The 25,000-nt window shown below is 42.6% G+C and overlaps 1 protein-coding gene across 1 annotated transcript; it reads left to right on the top strand.

The window, feature by feature from the left end:
* Positions 1-114: 114 nt before the first annotated feature.
* LOC135198129 (large ribosomal subunit protein uL15m-like) lies at positions 115-24,889 on the top strand. The gene is given in 8 exon segments (XM_064225602.1): positions 115-202; positions 1,837-1,993; positions 3,396-3,550; positions 6,141-6,306; positions 6,581-6,714; positions 6,717-6,745; positions 8,537-8,661; positions 24,698-24,889. Coding segments are annotated over 7 exon segments (888 nt in total). The 5' UTR covers positions 115-202; positions 1,837-1,891; the 3' UTR covers positions 24,875-24,889.
* The last annotated feature ends 111 nt before the right edge of the window (positions 24,890-25,000 follow it).

The following is a 25,000-nucleotide window of genomic DNA, read 5'->3' on the forward strand; positions in this document are numbered from 1 at the left end:
ATAATATCATAGTACAATGAAAAAAATTATGCTTTTCTGTTGGAAAGACGGTAAGTACAAATAGGGGTTAAAAGAACGGCCGTAAAAATGGAAAATAAACAGACTAGAGGTGCCGTTACATAGAAACACTGCCCATCAAATAACAGTTCTCCTATTGTCACTACTACTACTACTGCTCTGCAGCAGAAGTGGACGGTGTATGGTACGTAATTAACTAACGCAGATTTTATGCAATAGCTCAGAATAATCCCTTTATACAGCTTAGGATAGGATAGGACAGAGAAAGTTGGTAGTAACTAGCCTACTAGGCTAGGTAGTGGTAGTAGGTAGCTATAGGCTAGAGCTAGCTATTTTTTTCCAATTTGAAAGCCCTTTAGGTTAAACATGGCTTTGGTTAGCTATTTCTGCGCAAGAAAGTTTAGGCTAATACATAAAAAAAAACTATGCAGGTAGGTTAATTATGCACCACATAGACCTAATCACTCTATACAAGGTAGGCTATCCAACAATTAGTACCTAGTAGGTACTAGCCTAGTATACCCTATTGACGTACCCCAATTAGCCTAGGTAGTACTACTACTAGGTAGTAGCCTAGCTATTGACGTACCCCAATGGGAAACGGGGATTTTTGGGACAATAGGGTAAAACACCGTATGGCCTGCAGCAGGCCATGTACATCCAATGCATGCCCCCCTCCGAAAAAGTACATTAGGTATAACACGTCCTGACACCGGAGATGGGCATCAGTCGCGACTTGTTGGTGAGAAACGGAGCTAAAGACCTCTACTCTCCTTTCGAAGTAAGTATTTTCTCCAAATTTAGAAATTAAGGCTAAATTTTAAGATTTAGGTAAACAGAGGGTAGTGAAAAGGGTGTCCACGGCAGTGGAAATCTCACCAAAACGCTTTCGAAATTTTTACTTACGATTTCCTTTTGTTGGAAGAAGGATTGCGCCATCTCGATACTTACGGAGTCGCTTGTGTCAACAAACTTCCCATTTCCTGTGATAAATCCGCACACCACTTGTACCCACAGACACTGGGGCACTTTATTCACAACAATCAGAACATGGTCCCTTACCAGGACGTTTTTAAGCCAACAACTGTTTTGGTAGAAGAAGACGACGAAGCGTGCACTTAGATAATTTTTTAAATAAATAGTAAAACATCAGTATTTTACATATGTATGATGATTAATTTGAAAATATTCGTTATATTGAAAAAGTAACTCGATTCTGACTCAACTTTAAGTAATTATTTTTCGGAATTAGAACGTTCTTTCAAGTCTTGTAGTATTTTGTTAGTTAAAACTAAAGAAAAACCCACTAAAAATTTTCATACTTGGTTATTTTAATAGTTTCATCACAAAAAGTGCATTTTATAATGAAATTTTATAAAAAAAAAAAAAAAAAGGAATTTGTAGATATTTCTCATAGAAGAATACCGCGAATGTGCGAATTCTTGAATAATGCGGGGAAATGTTCTCGAGAGAAATCCGCGAATGTGTGAGTCCGTGAATCCGGAGAACGCAAATACGGGGGGGTCCACTGTATATGCTAAGAGGTGAATGGCTGTTTGTCTTTTCCTTTTTGATAAGTGTTTGGGATCATTTTATAACACATGGTTAGGCTACTTCTAAGGGGAAGGGCAGTAATGGGTTTGTGACAAAAGTGCTTTTGTTTTAAAAATTTGTGTACTATACTTATTGAAATACATATAGTCAGTACTGTATTTTAGTTAATAAGATGCAAGGATGTGTGATCTAGAATTATAAATACTACTTATGTAGTTTTTTTTTTTTTTTTTTATTATTTGTGATTATATGCTTCTTTTTCAGGTGGAAATAGAGTAATGCTTGTAACATAGGCATCAAGTATCTGTTGTTGCCCAAAATGTCTTCAGGAACAGGTACAGAAAAAGCTCTCAGCCTTTTAAGGCGACTACCTCGAGTTTCATTGTCAAATCTGAAATCAAATCCAGGTGCCCACAAGAAGGTAAGCTGAACTCCTTTTTATGACTGTGATTTCTGTTGGCCTGAGTCAAGAATTTTATGTTGGCGTATGTGTTTTGTCTTTTCTTTCATGACATTTTGGTACATAACCAGGAAGGACTGCGAGCTCTGTAGGTAACTTTTCAAAGATAATGAATAATTTTGCACCTTTTAATTGAATGGCAATTCTATATAGACTAATTTGAATAGTGATAGCCTATGTATAAAGTAATTAAGAGTCCATCTTATATTTAGTCATGGAATAAATTTATATTCATGGGCAGTGCAATGCAGCACTGTCGTTTTATGAAATATGTACTCTGAGGTTGGCCAGTTTAAAACAAAAAAAAACACACACCAATAGAAAGAGGAAGGTGTGCAGATGCGCATGGTGTAAGAAGAACATTCAAAACAGTGTTCTTGACTTTCCAAGGGAAAGTGAAGTGTTATACGTTTTTTTTTTATTTTTTTAGTAATTTATTGTGTTTTATTTTGTGAAATTATAATTAAAGCGCACACACTACCTTAACAGATGTGAGCTAAAATCAGTAATAAATTCTGAGTATATTTGTTGTTTAATATTTGTGAGATTTACTGAGCTTGGGAGATGCCGTAACTTTCTGTGAGGTATTTACATGTTTTTTCTGACATTTCTTTGTAATTTTCTTTGAAAAATTCTGATATTTCTTTGTAATTTTCTTTGAAAAATTCTGATATTTCTTTGTAATTTTCTTTGAAAAATTCTGATATTTCTTTGTAATTTTCTTTGAAAAATTACAATTGTGTATAACTGACATCCTATCATGAAAGAAAAGAACTAAAACCAGTAGCATTCCTTGGGTATATTTATGAGCAAATAAATAAAAAGACTTCCTAGGATAGAGAAGGGCAATACATTCCCCATCAAGTCTCAAAGCATACTGATCACTCTCTGTCCTGTTCTGAGCTGCTACAGTTATCATTAGTCATTTATGGATCATTAAAGTATAAGAACATCTTTCCCTCAAAATTTATCTAAATCGTGTGGCGTGTAACATTAATACTCGTATGAGTTACCCCGTCCATCTCTCAAAACCTGTTATAGATACTCATATGACGATGCCCATCCATTAAGGGTTAATTACTTTAAAATTTTTCTTGAGCCTTGGGTAGTGATTCTGCAATTTACCAAAAATGATTCTGCAATTTACCAAAAATGATTCTGTAATTTACCTTGGTCAAGCAGAGGTTTTGCTAAATTATTTTACTCTATATTAGCCAACAAGAATTTTAACTTAGCTAGGAAAAGATTCTGAATAGTAGTGATATTGATGTTTACCCTAGCCATGAAGTGATTTTCATGAATATTTTATAATAATTTATCTTGGGTAATTAGGTTTAATCCAATGTTTTACAATATACCTTAGGCAACAAGAGGTCGTGGTATCTATGGGGGCAAGACTCATGGTGCTGGCCATAAAGGCTCAGGTCAGCGGCAGAACTTCATGCGAGTGGGTTATGAAACGGGCAGCAATCCATTTTACCTTCGTTTTCCAGTGCAGTGTTACTACAAAGGCCATCAGTAAGTACATTACAAATCATGCTTTGTATTACATCCATACAAGGCTCCTTACATTTGTTATAATCTCCTAATAAGTAGGAAATACGCTACAGTATCTTCTAGTCCATGTAAGTGAAGTTCACGATATGAATGGTATAGTGAAAGAATTTCATATGCTGTAAAAACTGTATAACTTCCTGACTTGTTGTTGGCCAGACAGTTCTTTCCCAAACAGGATATTCCATATTTGCTCATGCTTGGGTCTTAAACTTGATAGACTTTTCAGAGTTGACCGTAAGGACTTAATCAGCATTTAGAGAAAGACTTTCCTTAAAGAGGCCTAACCTTTGAATTTATTCATTTCAAGGGTTTGTAGAACATTCTTAGTGTCCATTTCAGTTCTTCCTCTGGACGTAAGTGGCTTCTTTTGTTGGACAGAGTCCTTTTCTTTTACTTCAATGATGCCGAGTCATTTTTGTTGTCCACACTTAGAGAACACTGCAACAATGGTGTTTATTCATGCTATGAACTTTATGGTAAGAATTCTAATTTCTTCTAAACAGCCACTGTACCTTTATTTTTTTATTTTTTTTTTTACTGCAATAGTACTCATGAAACCTTCACCTTATCCTTTCAAATTGTCAGCATCCTTGTTTAACCAAGAGATTCAGAGAAATATTTTTTTTATATGGTTGTCAACACATGGTTAGGTTTAGTTTATTCTTGTAGTAATGGTAAGAGGGATTGCTAGCTGCTGCCACTTGAACAATTGTTGCAAGTACATGCCTTCCAATTTGAGCTGTTCTGTTCAAACTTTCTGTTAACCCAGCTCCCCCTTGTTGTATACTGATAATTTAAATGACAGCCTTTTTCATCAGTGGAGTATGGGTATTGCATATGCATGAGCATTGACTAAAAATCTTGAGTTTCTTTAGAGGGCTAGTGATGCATATAGAAAAGCCAAGACCACAAATATACGTTGACTTGTTAAGCGTCCCCCCCCCCCCCCCCCACCCCCCCCCCCCCCCCCCCCCAGATGAGCTTGCTGCTAACATACTGTCACGCTTTTTTTTGTAATTAGCAATCATAGCACTGATGATAGTATTTCAAAGTTAATATTGATTTTTATGCTTATAATTCATACTGTAGTTAAATGTAGGAATTTTATTGAATGTTGGAATAAAAAAAATAATTAATACTACTATTGTTTTATTTCAAAAGACTACATCATACTTAATGACAAATATTATACATACATGCACTATTATTCTTTCGTGTGCCAGTCTCTAAAGCAAGGAGCTACACACAATCCTACTTCACAGTGTCAAACCATCTATGTACTTGTGATTGTGGAGACAAATGTTCTTCATTCTCATCTAGAAACTGATTTGCAAATCTGTTTGTTTCTTTCACAAGGTAATCAACGATTTTATCATCAAAATATTTTTCAAAATATTCTAATGGGTTCTCTTTGTCCCCAACTGTAAATTTCATACTGGGATCAGCAACAAAAGTAATGGGATCTCTCTCTCTCTCTCTCTCTCTCTCTCTCTCTCTATCTCTATCGGAGTCCAGTCACTCGGCAATGAAAAGTCATCTTCACTCCTGCTATCGGAAGAAAAGTTTGTTCCCTCAATATCCTCATCACTGGAGGATTCAGAACTAGAGCTCTCATCATTGAATAGGTCATCAATATCAGACTCATCATCTAGTATTTGATTGATCTCACCTGAAGAAATACGCCTCTTCTTTGGGACATTTATTGTGAAAGACGCAAAATTTGACTTGTCTCAATAAACGCCCAAAGCGTACTGAAGTCTGAAAGATTCTAATTTGTAGCATCGAGCGACCACTAGAGTTGCCAGGCAGGAAATAAGTTTTCATTTACAGCTTATGTGTGCTGAGAACGTGTGCTGAAAGTCTTACTAAATGATGTTCCTACACTTTCTATACGAGTAAACATATTACGGGACTGACAGATTGACAAGCACAGTTAAAGTCTTGAATGTAATATCCCATTGAAGGCACTACCAAGTAGATTGCGGTAAACATATTATTATGTGGGTGACGCTTAACAGGTTAATTGTAAGTACTGTAGTGGCTTTGTGTGAGAAAATTAAGAAGAAAACAAATGTCTTTTGGTTTAGTTTATTATTCCATGTCATTTTCATGATCACCTCCATTGCTGTTGGTGCAAAAGGCCTCCGTGAAATTCTGCCACTTATGTCTTCCTTTTGGGCCCCATCTTCCTTGTGTTTCTTCATCTCCACCCTCCCTTCACATAGCTATCATCCAAGTAGTATGGCTCCTCCAACTTTTCTTGTACCTAGGGTAACCCAGGTGACATGATGAAGTGGTATTCTCCCAGAGATTGGACAATGGACATATCCAAGCCATCCCCACCTCCCTTTTGTCATTATTTCATGTGCATATGCAAAGTGTCATTTCAATTATGGTTTATTTCCATCCTTCCATCTAACTGTATAACAAGATAGCAGTTTTTCCATGTATGTACTAGTATGTTTTATAATGTTATTTCTTGTTATAATGTTTGTTTCCTGTTTTCTTTTTTATGCAATGTAATATCAATAATATTTTAATTTTTTTGCAGCATGAAACTTTCTTACAAGACTCTCTGTATGGGAAATCTGCAAAAAATGATTGATACTAGCCGTCTGAGAACAGATATTCCTATTGATGTAACGCAGATAGCTAACACCAAGCTGTTTGAAATTAAGGCTGTGGAAAAGGAAGGTGGTATTATGCTAGAAAATGATGTGAGTGTATTATGAATTTAATTTATTTTTTAAATGATAAGGGTATTTGTAGCTTATGTGCACTTTCAAAACTAGAACTAACAGTTGATTCTGTATTTTTTTTTTACATTAATTGAACTGTCTATTTGCTGGTTTCTTATGTGCAGTGTATATATGTAATTAAACTATAATTAGGCCATACAATAGAAAAACTTATTTTACTCACACTTGAGAGCCTCATTAGTTACTGTATATATATTAATTTGTCTCCAAAAATATTGCTTTCCTCTTACAGGGTATTGACCATTTTAAAGCAAGAATAAACATAGAAGTTCAGTGGGCTTCAGAAGCTGTGATTGCAGCAGTAGAAAGAAATGGTGGATTCATCACAACAGCATATTATGACTTTATAGCTCTGGATGCAGCTAGTAAACCCTGCCAACCAACTTTTTCAAAAAAGGTAAATATTATTTTATATTCTACCTTGTAGTTATACCTTACCAAAGAGAATTGATTTTCACAAATGTGGGTCAGGTTGTTTTTTATAACTGATGTTGAATATCTGCATTAATAAATGTGATAATGATGTCATAAAAATGAATTTACTCTCTGTTGCAACAAAAAATTCAGGAAGTACTCTGTAGATTTGTACTGCATGCAGTCAGGTCCACCAGTTCCCAACTGTCAGTCTCTCATTCATTGTTTAGTCATGAACTTTGACAGAAGTATTTTTTTTTTTTTTTTTTTTGTTGAAGCGATGTGTTTTGTATTGAATAAGCTAATTTTTATTATTAAAAAGACACTTGTCTGATGGCAAACCAATTAATTTTGTGCCTGAATTTCAAGTCACAGGAGAGCCATTTATGTCAAAAGGCCATGCTCATAGCTGTATTAGAAATAGCTAAATGACCAGAAACCAGACTGGTGCAAGAATCAGTGCTGTGAGCTATAAACTCCCATACATTCCATGGTAGTATTTAGGGAATGCTTGCATACATTGCAATCTCTTGGTTAGGGACTTGACCCACACCACAGCAGATACTCGTGCATCACAGGGATGTATCATGAAGTGTGGAACTATAATTCATCCTGTTTTGGCTCACAAATTGATGTGAAGTGCAGAGGAGTTTTCAGTTGATGGCTAGGCAGCATGGGATGTTTGTGTTTCAGTGAAATGGGAGCTGTTTTTACATCTCTTATGTTCAGCACAATTTCAGTGCTGACATTTTTATGGTATATGTGGGAGTCTTATGTACAATTGTTTAGCTTTCATCTCATGGGACACAACATGCAAGTGGTTAGACACATAATCATGTCTGCCCTTTTTCCATTATGACATTCTCTGCATTGTAGACTCTACTGGATCTTTACCTGTTCATCTCATTTAAAAAGATGAGGCCATCTCTAAAATAGTCACTCTTGGGAGGACAGCTTATTGCAGTGCAAAGGTGTCAACCAGTGGCTTTCCCTGTTGAGCCTGAAGCAAAATGTTGCTATTGTAACGTATGTTTTCAAGGGTCCAACCTTGCAGACTTGTGTGTATATTCAGTGTTGTCTCCAAAAGATAGTTTCTGGTGCTTAGATAAATCCCAAGAAGCTTCCAGACAGATCCTTTAGTTCGCAGTTGGCCAATATTGATTGGATAGCTGCTTCACCCATTCTATCTATATTGTTATTTGGGCTGATTACCTAGTGGGTATGTTGTGAAACACTTGTCATTTATTCAGAAACGAAATTTACTTTTCATACAGGGGACTAAAAAGGAAAAATGTGTTCTTCCTGCTGTTGTGTCACTGTGAACCTTGTTTTAAATCCAGAAAGTGTATGATGGTTGAGAATACATTTACAAGTGCTGAGATAGCTTAAATGTCCAGATGTCTGCTAAGAACTTTGGGGTGATATAAAGGATATTTAAATCTGATACTGCTGGCTGTATATTAAGTCATGTGAAGGGAATCGAATCATTTTACATGCTGCAAAGTGATGAAAGGCAATATGTAATAAATTCAGAACCAGAACACTATAGTACTAGACTTTCAAAAAATGTTCTTGTCTAGTACTTCATAAATCCAGTTGTCCTGTAATGTCTTGCCAGTGTAAATCAGTGGTAATGCAAGTCTTAACTCAGGGTTTATATTTTTATACATTAAATTTATGTTTAAATTGTAATCTAGCAGTTTTGTGTCTAGTGAATACAAAATGATGCTTAATTGGTGCATACTTATACTATATGACTTTTTGTCTTTCATAGGTGTACCAATCCCACGACGCATGATCCCACCCCAACATCTTATTGGCTACTACACTGATCCAAAGAATAGAGGTTATTTAGCAGATCCAGGGTTAATAGCCAAGGAAAGGTTTATTCTAGCACAGGTATGATGATAACTTTTTGTTGAACAATGCCTTTGATGCAAAAAGATGTCAAATAATTATATAATTGATACTGGAAAGCAAAATTTTTTCAACATGAATCAGCCATTGATCAGAAGTTTCCTTCTTTAATTTTGTACTACATTCCTGTTTTACTCAAGGATGCACTTTTTCAATTTGGCACTATTGTAAATTTAAGAAAATTTTAAAAGAAAATGTGTCTATGTATAGAGTGATGGTTCATGTATAACAAGTAAATCATCACAGCTGTACTCGTAGAAAACCACTACAGGTAATGGAATTTATGTAATTATCTCAAATGTCACGAAATTCATTAAGTAGTTTTGTAATAATGTGTGAAATATATTAAATTCGTATGTATTTTTGGTGTGATAACATGTTTTTGTACATGAACTTTCCTGTCAGACATATACTTAGCTTACGTCACGACACAGAATTTCAAAAACTCGCGGCAAACGCGCAGGTAGGTCAGGTGATCTACCTTACCCGCCGCTGGGAAGCGGGTGTAAGAACCAACATACCTTTCTTGTCAGATTTTTTCTGTCGTCGGTGTCGACCACACCTGTTGTCGGTACCTCTTGACAGTTGGATTCTTTTCTCGTTTTCGCCCTGGATTGTTTCTACGGACTTTTGGTGAAGTACCCGATCTTTTGGCCTGGCATTCGCGATTTGTGGACAGTTATTTGACTTTTCTTTGGATTTTTCTTTGGATTCATGATGTCTGATGTTGATACTAAGAAAACTGCTATGTTTAGAGTTTGTTGTATGACTGAGTGTAAGGTGAGGCTACCGAAAGCTGCGGTAGACCCTCACACAGTATGTTTGAAGTGTAGAGGGAATGAATGCACTTTGATAATCCTTGTAATGAATGTGAAAAGCTGAATGAGGATGAATGGAAGTCTTTGTCTTCTACTTGAGGAAGCTTGAAAAGGATAAAGTTAGGAAAGCTTCTTCTAGGAGCAGTAGTAGATCTCGGTGATTAGCCGAGTTTGGATATAGATAATCCTATTTTAGAAGTAGCTCCCTTTGTCAGTTTCAGCTCCTGCTCCCTGCACCGAAGCCGAAGATGCGCCTTCGAAGTGGCCTCCATGAAAGCCACCATTCGCAGTATGGAGATGAAAATTAAACATTTAGAAGGTAAGAGTGATTCCAATAGTGATTTGTGCAGTGAACCCAGTGCAGTGGAGGGTGCAGTCTGATCGGCTCCCTAATGCTTCCAGGCCTAGACCTCTTCCAGACTCCCAGTCCCAGTGGAGGAGGAAAGTCGAAAGCCGCAGGAAGGTTAGGGAGCATCCCCACCGGTCAGGTGTCCCCTCGGTAGCTCCTGTTGATCGTTCCCAGGCTACCTTGGATCGCTCCAAGAGAGAAATATTGCGCCAATGCTTCTCGTCTTCGCCTTCGCCTTCTCCTAAACGAGGATGGAGCTCTTCGGAAAACTCGCGCCCTTCGAAGAGAGCCTGGAACGCTCCCTGCGTCCGTCCATCCAGCCCTGAAGTTTTTTTCGGAAGAGCCTGAGGTGTAAGCGAAGAAACGTAAGAGATCTCTGGAGTATCGTTGTTCCCGAGCATGAGATCGAGCCTCGTCACCTGTTCAAGAGTTTGTGAAATCTCCTGCAAGGGGTGTTGGCTAACCTTCAGGTGGAGATTTCGGCTCTGGCTGGCTCTCTTTGCGGTCGTCTCGCTTCCGGTAAAGAAGTCCAGGCTCCCCTCTCCTGACTCTCGCTATTCGACGGAAGCAGCCCGCTACCTGTGCGTTCGGAGTCTCGCAGGAGATCTTTCTGCTTCGGACAGATCCCATCTGCGTCCAAGCGCCATTCGCCTGAACAGACAAGGATGTCTTTGTTTCTCCTTCGGACAAGGAGCAGACTGCTCGTAGGAGATCTTCGCCCTACAGACGCTCTTCTCGAGACAGGATCGCTCCCCTGATAGGCACCAAGAGCCCATAGTTAGGCGCTACTCGCCTCCGTTAGTCTGCTCCTCGTCTCGCCTCCACTCTCCTGTTGACAAGCGCCCTAAATCGGACAGGCGCTCTTCGCTGGACAGGCGTCAAGAGCTTGTTAGGCGCGTTTCTCCTGGCAGGCGCTCTTCTCCGGACTTTCACTCTCCTCGAGTCAGGCGCCGAGATCTAGCAGGCGCTCCCCTTGTAGGCGCTCACCTAGTAGGCGCTCGTCGCCAGAGATAATCTCTCCTCGGTTCAGGCACCAAGAGCCTGGTTAGCCGACTTATCGTATGGCAGGCGCTGTTCGCCTGGTAGCCGCTCTCCTTGGATAGGCGCCAGAGCTGATAGAAGTTTTTCTTCAAACAGGCGCTCGCTCCGGACAGCCGCCTTACTCTGTTAGGCTCCAAGAATTGGAAAACTGGAAAACGCAATCCTCCAGACAAGAAGGATTTTGCAAGTAGGCACGTTTCTGAAGCTTTGTCTCCAAGACGTAAACGTCTTACTTCCTCTAGAGAACTTTTTCTATAAGGATAGTCGCGCCTCTAAGGAATCATGAGGGTTTTCTTCAGCTCAGGAAGAACAGGAATCCCTCAGAAGCAAGAATGGACCAAAAAGACTCCTCTGTTTCCTCCTATAAGAGGTTAACAGATTTGCTCCTGCAAGAGTTCGGAGATATCCTTTCTCCTGTGGCCCTCTCCTTCTCCTCTTTCTTTATTCTCCACTTCGAAGACTTCGAAGGTTTCGTCTTGTGTAAGGATGAAAACCTACTGTTTCCATGAAGAAGGGTGCGCTTAGAGGTTTTGGGGAATGGCTCCGTTTCTAAGGAAGAGAAAGGGAAGACTGTTTTTTCTTTCCTCCGTCTCAAACTGACTGGCAGATTGGGATTCTGGTACGAATCGGGCGAACCTTTAGGCCTCGCTCCTCCCTTTCGTCTGCGGACTCAGACTTCTCTTCATTGGTGGATTCTGCTCGTCGTTCCGCCCTCCTGTCCGCCAAGACTACGTGGGGATGAACGAACTTGACCACCTACTGAAGGGAATGTTCCGAGTCTTGGGAAGTTTTCCAAACTTCCTTGATTGGTCTTTAGGAGTTCTGGCTAATAAGACCCAGACCCCGGACTTCACTGTCTCCTGAAGATCTTAACTGCGTCCTAACTTGCATGGACAAAGCAGTGAGAGACGGCTCGAGTGAAGTCTCCTCACTGTTTGTAGCTGGAGTTATTAAGAAGCGGTCAGTCTACTGTTCGTTTCTCACTAAGGCAGTTTCACATGCACAAAGGGCCTCTCTTATGTATGCTCAACTCTCTCCTCTTCTGTTCCCCAAGAAAATTATTCAGGATGTCTCGAGTGCCCTTTCAGCTAAGGCTACTCAGGACATGTTAGCCCAGGCGGCCAGGAAACCTCGCTCTGTCTTCCAACCCAAGGCCAAGAAAGAGACTCCTCTGAGGCAGGAGCCCTTTCGAGGAGGACCCGCTGTCAGAGGTTCTTCAACCAGAGGAACTAGACCTTTTAAGAGAGGTAAAACCTTCTCTAGGTCAGTCAGAGGGAAGAAATAGCGATCAAGGACTCCAGACATCAGTGGGTGCCAGACTACTGAAATTTGCCGACGTCTGGGCCCACAAAGGGGCAGACAATTGGTCCCTATCGATTGTCAGCAAAGGATACCTCATTCCCTTCTCGTCAAGACCACCATTGACGACAACTCCGAGGGATGTTGGTGGCCAAGTACAAGGACCCCATCATGAATCAAGCCCTTTCTCTAGCAGTAGATCTCATGCTAGAGAAGGAGGCTATAGAACTAGTGAAAGATCCCCGCTCTGCGGGTTTTTACAATAGACTATTCCTAGTTCCGAAGAACTCAGGAGGATGGAGACCGGTTTTGGATGTAAGCGCCTGAACGTCTTTGTGGAAAAGAAGGAAGTTCGCCATGGAGACAACCATCCTCAGTGTTAGCGGCTCTTCGTCCAGGGGACTGGAATGGTGTCTCTAGACCTTCAGGACGCTTACTTTCATGTGCCGATCCATCCTTCTTCACGGAAGTATCTACGATTCATGATGGGAGGAAACATCTTCCAATTCAAGGCCTTGTGCTTCGGCCTGTCGACTGCACCCCAAGTTTTCACGGGGTTAATGAAAAACGTGGCGCAGTGGCTACATTTGGAGGGAGTGAGGGTGTCGCTTTATCTCGACGACTGGCTAATCAGAGCAGAGTCTCAAGAAAGATGTCTGGAGGACCTTCAAAAGACCCCCTACATTGGCAAGTTCTCTGGGACTTCTGGTGAACTTCCAGAAGTCTCATAATCCCCAGTCAAGAGCGGATCTATCTGGGGATTCGGATAGCTTCTCTGGCTTTTCCGGCTTTTCGTCGCCAGATAGGATAGCTCGTTGTACTACGAGAAAATAACGACCTTCCTAGAGAAAGATGCATGCACAGCGAGGGAGTGGATGATGTCTGCTGGGGGACACTCCTCGTTGGAGCAATTCGTTTCTCTAGGAAGGTTGCATCTCAGGCCTCTACAGTTCTTCCTATACCCAGAACTGGGAGGCGTCTCTCCCTAGATCTGGAGTTCTCCTTCAAGATACTCAAGAAGGGGAATCAAGAGAGACCTTCGGTGGTGGAACACTTCGTTTTGTGGAAGGAATGTCTCTTTACATGCCGAACCCCAACCATGTGTTGTTTTCCAACGCGTCGGAAGCAGGTTGGGGAGCGACGCTCGGGACAAGATAAGTGTCAGGCACCTGGAAGGGGGATCAGGTGTCCTGGCACATCAACAAGAAAGAGTTGATGGCAGTCCTGGATGGCATTGAAAGCCTTCGAGCCCCACGTCCGAAATGCAGTAGTGCAGGTCAATTCGGACAACACAACAGCCTTGGCGTACATCAAAACACAGGGGGGGGACACTCCTTCTCCCTGTACGAAACAGCAAGGGATCTTCTGCTGTGGTCTCAAACAAGGAAGATCAGTCTTCTCATCAGATTCGTACAGGGAGAAAGGAACATCAGGGCGATCTCCTGAGCAGGAAGAATCAACTCCTGCCTTCCAAGTGGACCCATCCACTCAGAGGTATGCCAAGACCTGTGGAGAAGATGGGGCAGACCTCACATTGACCTCTTGCAACAGCAAGGAACGCAAGGATCGAACTTTACTGCTCCCCGATCTCAGACCCAGGAGCAGTATCAGTGGATGCGTTTCTCCTAGATTGGACAGGTCTAGATGTCTACGCCTTTCCCCCCTTCAAAGTTACTGGTGTATAGATATTAAATGTTAGGCTGTATATTAATTACATTACGTACAGTTTATGAACATTTTGACATTTGCTTTGCATTATTCTATAGAGGAATTATATTTATGTTTCCATGTATATTTCCCATTGCACATACTGTGAGACCACTATTTCATTATGCATCGTGGCAACAATGTAATTAGATGTGTCAACACTGCCTTTATTTCCCGCCATATGCATTAGTCAGTCACTGTCCAGTGGTCATTGTAGTGACAAGCGCGGACCTGCTTCCCGCTACTGTCGTCTTGATGTCTTGTTTATCTTCATTACAAGATTTTAAAGAATCTACGGGTTTTGATTTGTCACCCCTTCATTCCATTTCTTGCATGGATGTATGTGGCAGCATCCCACACATGGCGCAGTGAGTAAACCCCGCACGTTATGGACTCCAAGAAGACGACCGCCATTGCCGCTTCTTCTCGTCTCGCACATTGGATTCCTTACAGTGACTCAAGATATCAACGACAGTTTACTACAGTGTCCTCCAAGAGTGATACAGTGTTTGTGCAGTGCAGGGTTAGAGTGACAGTGTGCTATAGTGTTGTGTTGCATTATATTAAAGTGTCCTTGCCAAGCTTTCTTCAGGACATTTGAACTCTAGCGCTGTTTCTCGGGAGCCCCCACCATAACATCACCCCCTCGTCATGCATCGATGGTGACTGAGGCCCACGAGGCGCTCCCCAGAGGCACTCTCACCCTCCCACCTCCCCATCTGGTCGCTAGCTCGCAACACACACTCACTCACCCCACCCGACTGCCGCTTATTTCACAAGCGCACTGACAAACATTGTAATTTTTAAATATCCAAAGTGCTTTCTTTCGCTTACATACAGCGACTTGGATATTTTTCTGGCATTCTACTGATCTAAACAAGCTCTCTTACGACACCGACATGACATGGCTCAACAAGAGGAAAAGGCTAATTGATTTTAATGGATCAGACAGCGGATGAGATAGAGGAGCAGACAGCGGATCAGGCCGAGGATCAAACGCAGGGTGTGATGAGAGACGAGGTACCTGTGCACCCCACCCACCGCTGATGAAGATACCAGCACCACTCTCCCTCCTCCCCTGACTCCCAATAGGACAGGAGACCAGAATAATGACATACTTCATCTTATACACTTTCTGCAGACTTCCAGCATGCAAGAGCAAGACCGACGACGACAAGAGGAGCAGAACTTCAGACTACAGATGGAGCAATCAAGACAGGAAGACAACCAGCGGTTCATGTCTCTTTTCTCCTTGCTATCAGGACAGATTGCGGCATCGCAACCCCAGCAACCTAACCCCATGATTGCACCTCCTTTTACACCTGTTCCCCACCCCTGGCTTGGCTTCAGAGCATACACCTACAGTTTCTAGCAAGCCTACGGTCCATCCCCCACCATCTTCTGCAACAAGATGCAACTTACCAAGTGTTTCGTCAATGGAGACTCCGTTTTGAGGATTATGCAGCATTAGTTGGACTTGATAGATTACATCAAACTTCCCAGCTGATTCACCTAAGAACTTGCATCTCCCTGGACTCCAGCGCCTGCTCACGCATACACCGGGCATCTCTCCCAACACATCACTTTCCATACAGAGGTGTTGGATCACTGCAAAAGCACTTTCGCAGCCTCAGAAATGAAGCCTTACGACGCAGGGAATTGTTGTCCTGCAAACAGGCTGTCGGAGAATCGTTTGCAGACTACTACGCACGCCTCAAGGATCTCGCTGATGAAGTGGACTTATGCACTTGGCACCCCACCTCCTGCACTGAACGGCAATTGCAGATGGTAATTTTGATGGGTGTGAGGGACGAAGAGTTAATTCAACGCCTTATTCCCCTCCAACCCTCATCTACCCTTGCAGAGTTCGTGACATGCTGCCGCTCCTACGAATCTACACGTGCGACTGCATCAGCCATTGCATCTTCCCCTAGCCAGGTCAATGCAGTATCTACATACAAGAAGAACCAGTGTCTACAGAAGAGGACTACTCATCGATCTCCTGACCAACGTTCTCACCAGTCTCCTAACAGTGACCCTTGTCAATATTGCTCTCGCAAGCACGATTCCGGACTTAATGCCCAGCCACGGGTGCATCGTGCAATAACTGCGGACGCACGGTCATTGGCCCCGCACTCAGAAAGCCCTGCTAAGGAAGCTCAGTGCAAGACCTGCCAGAAACAAGGACATTTTGAGAAGATGTGCAGGTCGACCAAGAAAAGTCAGACTGGGTACACAGCTTCACCTCCTCCTAATAAGTCAAATCCCAGCTGCCGTTTCGTGGGTGATAACTTGGGTAGCGAGTCCCCCACACCAGTCACTGTCTCTCTATCATTTGGCGATATATCATCACATCTCCAGCTAATCCCTGATACAGGAGCAGACATAACAGTGATTGGCACCATACATTTGGATGCACTCCGCATACCTCGGACAAGGGCTCGAATCTCCACCATGACAGACGTTGTGACAGCAGATGGATCCCCCATGACACCGGCTGTAGGATGCTTCCAGGCAACACTTCGTCTCGGCAACAAGTCTTGCTCAGCAACCATACATGTTCATGAGGATATCCAGACTCCCCTCCTCTCCCGTGAACATTGCCGAGCTCTCGCCATAGTGTCGCTGGAATTCCCGAAGCCCATCCTCAAGGTAACACATGTCAACAGATGTGCTCAGTTTCCTGCCTCTGCCATGACGTCGCCCGCAGCTATTAAGGACTATTTTCTTCAGCACTTCAGCGACGTCCTCATATCCAAGAAGGATCTACAAACCCAGCCACTAAAGAAAATGGCAGGCCCTCCGATGAGGATTCACCTGAAACCTGGTGCTACACCATTCGCTGTGCATACACCCATTCCCATTCCGTTTGCTCTCAGAGATCAAGTGAAAGAAGAACTTGACTCCTTGGTGCAAAACAAGGGAATCATCAGACCAGGCAGGCGACGAACCCTCTGAATGGTGCCATCCCATGGTCTTGGTACCCAAGGACAAAGGTGTGCGCATCACTGTGGATCATACCCACCTAAATTCTCAGGTAGCCCGCCCTACACACCCTTCACCTACGACCCCATGATGCGTCCGCAACATCTCTCCTACTGCGAAGTACTTCACCACAGCGGATGCCCGCATGGCTATTGGCAAATGGAGTTGGCAGAAGAGGACCGCCACCTGACTACATTTATAACTCCGTATGGAAGGTTCCAGCACTGTCGCGGCCCATGGGATTTTCAGCAACAGGTGATGCATACTGCCTCCGTGGAGATATGGCACTACAAGGTGTTCCCAAACTGTGTGAAGGTTGTAGATGACATCCTCCTTTCCGACGAGGATCTCCCTTCCTTCCCACCTACAACACGTGCACCAAATGCTGACCAGATGCCGTCAGTATGGCATCACCCTCAACAAGGAGAAATTTACTGTAGCCGCCCCTAAAGTTAACTTTTGCGGTTATGTCTTATCATCCGATGGTATTGCAGCAGACCTGACAAGGTATCAGCTATACGCGACTTCCCTACACCGTCCAATGTCACAGACGTCAGGTCGTTTATGGGTCTCGTCAATCAACTTGCCGACTTCACTCCAGACATCGCAGCAGCAGCACAGCCCCCTACGTCCACTTATGAGCCCAAACGCTCATTCGTCTGGACGCCCGACCATGACCGAGCATTTAAGAAAGTCAAGACAGCTCTGACTTCACCACCTGTCCTGGCACCCTTCAATCCTGCCTCGCCTGTGGTTCTACAAACAGATGCCTCACGCCTATACGGTCTCGGCTATGCCCTACTTCAAGATAACGGCCGAGGTCAGATGCGTCTCGTCCAGTGTGGCTCTCGTTTCCTTACGGATACAGAGACTCACTACGCCACCATAGAGCTGGAGTTACTTGCAGTCACTTGGGCTATAGCTAAGTGCTGCCTATACTTGTCTGGACTTCAGCATTTCACCTTAATGACTGACCATCGCCCCTTGATACCAATTCTCAATCACTACACTTTAGATGCTATTGAGAATCCACGCCTTCAGCGCCTCAAGATGAAAGTGGCCCCCTACATCTTCACTGCAGTATGGGCGCGCAGGGAAACAACTTTGCATACCAGACGCCCTGTCTCGCTCCCCAACCAGCGCGCCCCACACCTGAAGATGAAGAGGAGTGCACTACTTATACTGCACATGTCAGGCGTATCGTTGCCAGCACCGCCACTTCCACTGACGACCAGGCAACAGGACCCATCATCGAAGAAGACAAGGTCTCTACAAGAAATCCGCATGGCCGCATCCAGGATCAAGATTACAGTCGTCTTGTTCACTACGTCTCCAACGGTTTTCCTACCAACCGCTATGATCTCCACGCTTCCGCCCTCCCGTATTGGAAGCTGCGGGACAACCTTTACGCGGACGGAGAGTTAGTATTGTATGGACCCCGGATCGTCATCCCTGCAGCCCTCCGTAGACGCACCTTGGATCGACTCCACGACAGCCATCGAGGGATTGAAGCTACTCGACGTCGTGCAATGCAGACAGTATTCTGGCCAGGTATCAATGCAGATATCAAGAGTAAAGTAGAAAGCTGTGAGGCCTGCCAACAGCTTCTCCCTAGTCAGCAACAAGAACCTTACATGTGTGACGACCATCCATCCCGGCCCTTCGAAAGTGTGTCAGCTGACTTCTTCCATGTAGCAGGGAAATCCTTCCTGTGTTATTGCCGATAGACTTTCAGGCTGGCCTTGTGGTTGTTCCCTGTGGACGTGACACAACTGCAGCCAGAGTTACAAGAATGTTCTGTGTTTTCTTCCGCGAGGTTGGTGTTCCACTTCGCTTACGAACTGATGGAGGACCCACATTTTCCAGCCACGACTTCAAGCAATTTGCCGACCGCTGGGGAGTCATTCACATTCATCATTCTTCCACATTACCCTCAGGCTAATGGACACGCAGAAGCTGCAGTGAAACCTTATCATCAAGACTGCCCCCATCCGGGAACATAGATTGTGAAGCCTTTGATAGAGGACTGCTGGAGCTTCGGAATACACCGAACCCTGCTGGACGCTCCCCCTGCGCAGATCCTCTATGGCCATCCTCTCCGTACTTGTGTTCCTGCTCACCCAGATCATTCACAGAGGAGTGGCAAACTAAGACTGAAGATTACGACCGTCGCACTGCTGCCCAAAAACCAAGACCAAAGCCATGAGCCTTTACAATTCTCATGCCCCCTCCGCCCTCTACCCAGCTCACCATCGGCCAACGAGTTAGGAATTACAGGACTCAACGACGCTTCGATGGGACAAGGTCGGCATCGTGATGGGCCGCGGAATGTCAAGAAAGTATGAAATACGCCTTCCAAGTGGTCGTGTATGGTTTCGAAACCGAAGACATTTACGCCCAATGGCTAACATGAGTGATGACACCTCTCCCCAAGTCCCTGTGTCCCCTTGCTCTGGCCAGGAAAGAGAGCCATCATTCGAACCCTCCAATGTCCCTCGTCATTCACCTCGACTAGCTCAGAGGAATTAATGTTCCGCTCGAGACACTGCTACGAGCGTAAAGGGGGAGGGAGGTGTATAGATATTAAATGTTAGGCTGTATATTAATTACATTACGTACAGTTTATGAACATTTTGACATTTGCTTTGCATTATTCTATAGAGGAATTATATTTATGTTTCCATGTATATTTCCCATTGCACATACTGTGAGACCACTATTTCATTATGCATCGTGGCAACAATGTAATTAGATTGTGTCAACACTGCCTTTATTTCCGCCATAACTGCATAGTCAGTCACTGTCCAGTGGTCATTGTAGTGACAAGCGCGGACCTGCTTCCCGCTACTGTCGTCTTGATGTCTTGTTTATCTTCATTACAAGATTTTAAAGAATCTACGGGTTTGATTTGTCACCCCTTCATTCCATTTCTTGCATGGATGTATGTGGCAGCATCCCACACAACTGGGACAAACCCTCAAGAAATTTGCTATCTCGGAGATGACAAGAATGACGCTAGTAGCTCCGTTCTGGCCCGCCCAAGATTGGTTCACAGAGGTACTGGAATGGTTGGTGGACTTTCCAAGAGCACTTCCACAAAGACAAGATTTGCTCAAACAACCCCACTTCGACAGGTATCACAGAAACCTCCCCGCTCTCAATCTGACTGGCTTTCGACTGTCAAAAGTCTTGTCAGAGCGAAGGGGTTTTCGACAAAAGCTGCTAAGGCTATCGCCTCAGCTAGAAGACCTTCGACCCTTAAAGTCTACCAGTCGAAGTGGGACGTCTTTCGCCGGTGGTGCAGGAACCAGAAGTTTTCCTCTTCCAGTACCTCTGTGACTCAGATAGCAGATTTCCTAGTTTTCCTCAGAGAAAAATGCGGTTTGGCAGTATCTACTATCAAAGGATACCGGAGATGCTGGCTGCAGTGTTCAGACATAGGAACTTAGATCTTTCGAATAACAAAGATCTGCATGATCTATTAAGATCTTTCGAAACTTCCAAGAAAACTTCGAACGAAGTTCCAAGTTGGAATCTGGACGTGGTTCTTCGTTTCCTGAGGTCCTCTAGGTTTGAGCCACCACATTTAGCCTCCTTCAAAGATCTTACGAGGAAAGCTCTCTTTCTCATGGCTCTAGCATCCGCTAAAAGGGTTAGTGAGATTCATGCCCTAGAAGGAAGGGTAGGTTTCAAAGGAGATTCCGTGGTTTGTTCCTTCCTTCCTTCGTTTTTAGCAAAGAATGAGAACCCCTCAAATCCTTGGCCAAGGAGCTTTGAGGTTCGTGGATTATCTGCCCTAGTAGGGGAAGAACCTGAAAGAACTCTTTGCCCTGTTAGGAGTTTAAGATACTACCTTCGAAGAAGAAAACCCTTAAGGGCATTGAGGACAGACATGGTGCTCTGTAAAGGACCCCAGCAGACCATTGTCAAAAAATGCGCTGTCTTTCTTCATTAGAAGTCTTGTGAAGAAGCACATAGATCTTGTAATGAAGAACATTTCAAGCTCCTAAAAGTCAAGGCTCATGAAGTGAGAGCCATTGCACTTCCTTGGCCTTTAATAAGAATATGTCTCTTCAGAATCTGATGAAAACTACATTCTGGAGATGTAATTCATTATTCGCCAACCACTACCTAAAAAGACGTCAGTATTACGTATGACGAGTGCTTCGCATTAGGCCCGTACGTATCGGCGGATTCGGTGCTGGGGCAGGGAGCTGGAATATCCTTAGTAGTTTTTTCCTTGTTTTTGGTAATTGAGTTCATATGGTTGTATGAAAAATGATGCAGGTAGGCATCTTTTTTCGTTTCGTAAATACTAAAATAACTTTAGTTTGGTTAGGTGATCGGATTTGGTGAAGCTCCCTGCGTTGGTAGTGGACAGGTTCTGTCATAGAAGAGGGCGAACCCCCATTGACATGATCCGACTTGGATTCTACTAAGTAAGCGGATATCAAGTCCCGTTAGTAGACCCAAAGAGTCTTTCAGCTGTAGGTCACGCCCTCATCTGCTGTAGCTCTTATGGCTATGCAGACTAATAGACAGTATCTATGAAGTCTTCAGCCTAAACAGGTAAGAACCAAGGTTATTTTTATCCTACAACAGGTGTTGTTACCTTTTCTTTGTTATTTTCTGTCTTGTACCTCCAACCAAGGGTGTCAATCAGCTAAGTATATGTCTGACAGGAAAGAAAGTTCATGTACAAAAACAATGATATTGTTGATTTAAAAAAACAATTAAAGTTTTGTACATACTTACCTGGCAGACATATACGATTGATGGCCCGCCCAGCCTCCCCTCAGGAGACAGGTATAGAGAGAAAAAATCTGGCAAGAAAGGTATGTTGGTTCTTACACCCCACTTCCCAGCGGCGGGTAAGTAGATCACCTGACCTACCTGTCGCGTTTGCCGCGAGTTTTGAATTCTGTCGTGACGTCAGAGACGTAAGCTAAGTATATGTCTGCCACGTAAGTATGTACAAAACTTTATTGTAAAATAACAATATCATTTTGGGATTATTTCGTAGGAGAACAGTGTCACTGCTGTGGTTCCATAAACTTACATTATTAAAACCAGTGGAGACTCATTTTACATTTTTTTCAATTTGTTTTTTTCTTTGATAAAGCCTTCCCCCATTCACTGGTTGTGTATTAATCTGGAAACTTGACCTGGTGGTCTAGTTGAAGGACCCATTTTCATAGTACAATGGAATTTGGAAAGTCATCTATAGTTAAGATTATAATCTGAATAGGAGAAAAGCATTAGTTTCAAGTGAATGAGTCGGGTGGGGGGGTATTCCCCTTACATTTTTTTCTCTTGATGAGAGAGTGGAGTTTTCACCTATTTCATAGTTTTTTTACCAGCAGTTTCATGTATGTATTGTGGTTTTTTATTTTTTCCATATATGATACTGTATAGTTTTTTTTCCATCAGTGGCTTGCTTTTACATAGGTGTATTTTTGTGGACATATATGCAGGATGATTTATTTGTTTTTTTATTATTATTCATGTTCGCCTTAAGTTATGAAATTTCTTTTCTTTTTATGGTTTTGGTGCAATGAACTATGACATTCTATGGAAACCCTGAAGTCTAAATCTGACATTCATATATATCTTAGATTCTGAAAAAGTGGTCAGTTTTCTTAGAATTCTTTTATTCGGGAAATTGATCAAAGGTGGCAAACCTCCAGTTGGTTAACAGTACTTACCTCCCACCAAGTGTATAAGTCCGTCCTAATGTTGAGACTGAGGGTTCATTTCTTATATGAACAAATGACAAATTTGTAATCAGTTTGGCAAACGAAACTGTCTTTAAAAAGTACAGAGAGCAAAGCACGTCCTCTCTTAAAGGCAGTAAGAAAGTAATTAGTGCGGTCACGAGATGTCAAAGGGATTGTGGGCGCTCCCACATAGTGCGTGATCAAGCACAAATGCCATTATTTCCTTGTGTACACAATTGTTTTTTAACTTTACCTGTTTTTCAACTGGCACTAGAAGATTTATCCTAATGTTAAGACCTCAGGTTTGGTAATTATGAAAAATACAATTGATTAAAATATTTGTAATTTTTCATAACTAACAAACCTGAGGTCTTAACATACAAAGGCCCTTGAAGTATGTGCAACAAGATTCAAAGGGAACCAAAGACTGGACAGACAATAACCCAATACCTCACACAAACCATGGAAAGAGGTAAAGGGCAAAGTGAGAGAATTTGTCATCCATGCAGCAGCCACTGTCATGACTAAGGAGAGTCATCCTCCCTAAGGTACACCTGATAATTGGCCCTTGAGGAAATTCAGTGACCAATTAATATTGTAGTAGGTAACTTCAGAAATAAATTGCAATAGAAATCACAACCTGGAACAATGAAAACAAAAATCAGAAACCATGAAAGGGCACATATACACAGAGAGGAGAGCAGACCACACAGCTTGAGCCCAGTTCAGTAGAACAGAACTAAGGGAGTCTGTCAATCAGCAACACTAAATAGACTCAGCCAGGGCGTCCTCACTCATGCAACCCATTGCATGAGTGAAGGAATCATGCTAAAGGAAGGAACCAACAATAAGTGATCATATTGAAGAAACCCCAAAAAATGCAAAATGTCACGAACATAGTACAGGATGAATTAGTGCAAAACGGTGACCTTTTACCCTACTGCGAGCAAAGATCTTAATCACCGACAAGCAAAGAAACTTGAACTTGTTCTTTCCTTGTCACAGAAGGCTACACAAGAGAAGAAGGCCACAATCTTGATGCAGTAGATCATAAAGGTAAGGGAATCAATAAAAGATTTGCTGCCTATAAAAAACCCAGCCCCAGTGCTCTATTTCAGTACTCCAAGAAAAGGGACATTGTGCTCTTGACAGAAATTGAAGTACCAGGGATACCAGGAACATGCACGCTACTGGAATGAAAGCAATCATGCCGTTAGCTTTCCTGGAATGGCTGTCAATTAGGATCGTGAAGGGTGCTCTAAGAGGGAGGATCCTGATGGCCTATGGCTTTTGAGGACTGAGCCCTGGTACAAGACAAAATTGTAACCGTGGACACCAACATTGGCGACGTGCTATGCCAGTAACTCTGCCAAGCCACTTTGGTAGAATAAAAGTGTCATGACCAACCCAAACAGAACCCAAGGGGCAAAAGGCCCAGTCCTCCCAAAAGGTTAACCAACACAGAGACAGCGTGGTTCTGTATAATCCATTATCGCCATTGAAGATGCCAGTTTAATCCTTATTGCATGGCACAGAAGGCCTGAAGGTTAACACACACACATAAAGAGCAAGCACCTTTTCAATGACATCTTCAGGAAGCCAAGATTAGTGTACAAGGTATTGTAACCCATGTATGTCTAGAAATTGAGATTGGAGTTTTAGTAACAAAGATACCATTATGACTTGAAGGCAGCATGCAGACTGAGGCACAGGGATTGGTACAGGATACCACAGACCCAACAAAGTGATAAAAAGCCATTGAGACTGAGGAAAAGGAATAAGCAGAGGTCTCACCGGTTTGATACATTGGGAAAGCCTGACAGTTTGATTATCTTTCTTTTTGCAGCTCTTCTACGCATTGTAGATAGGATCTGTTTACATAGAACAAAGCTGATTATGCTTTCTGTAATGGGTTTTGTACTACAAAACTAATAGTAATTACCCAAGAGAGTAGCTGAAGATTAATTACCTTACCACTAGACCCATCACACTTTCCAGGCATTAACCATAAGGAAAAATAAAGAGGTCTGTATGTACCTTACATAAGAATTATTTACAGCTTATCCTTTTCAACATTTTAAGTTTAAAACTTTGGCTTACAGAAGTACGGTTACAAGCTGCCAGATGTAAATGATTCCCCTGACAAAGATATGTTGCTTGAACGGAAGGACCCTCGTCAGGTTTTCTTCGGCTTGGAACTGGATGGATTGTTAATCTGCGTTGACAAAGTTATCCTGAAACCGACAGATCCTGAACTTAAAGAATATTATGCCTCATAAGTGTAAATAGTCGTGAGTGATGTACAGTATTGTTTTTTTGATGAATAAATACTAAATTATAAGAAAGTTATTTTATTTCACTTTTCTTTAATTGTTGTACCTGAAGACTAGTGCATTTGAGTTCTT

This window comes from Macrobrachium nipponense, chromosome 21 (genome assembly GCF_015104395.2).
Source record: "Macrobrachium nipponense isolate FS-2020 chromosome 21, ASM1510439v2, whole genome shotgun sequence".
Taxonomy (NCBI): Eukaryota; Metazoa; Arthropoda; class Malacostraca; order Decapoda; family Palaemonidae; genus Macrobrachium; species Macrobrachium nipponense.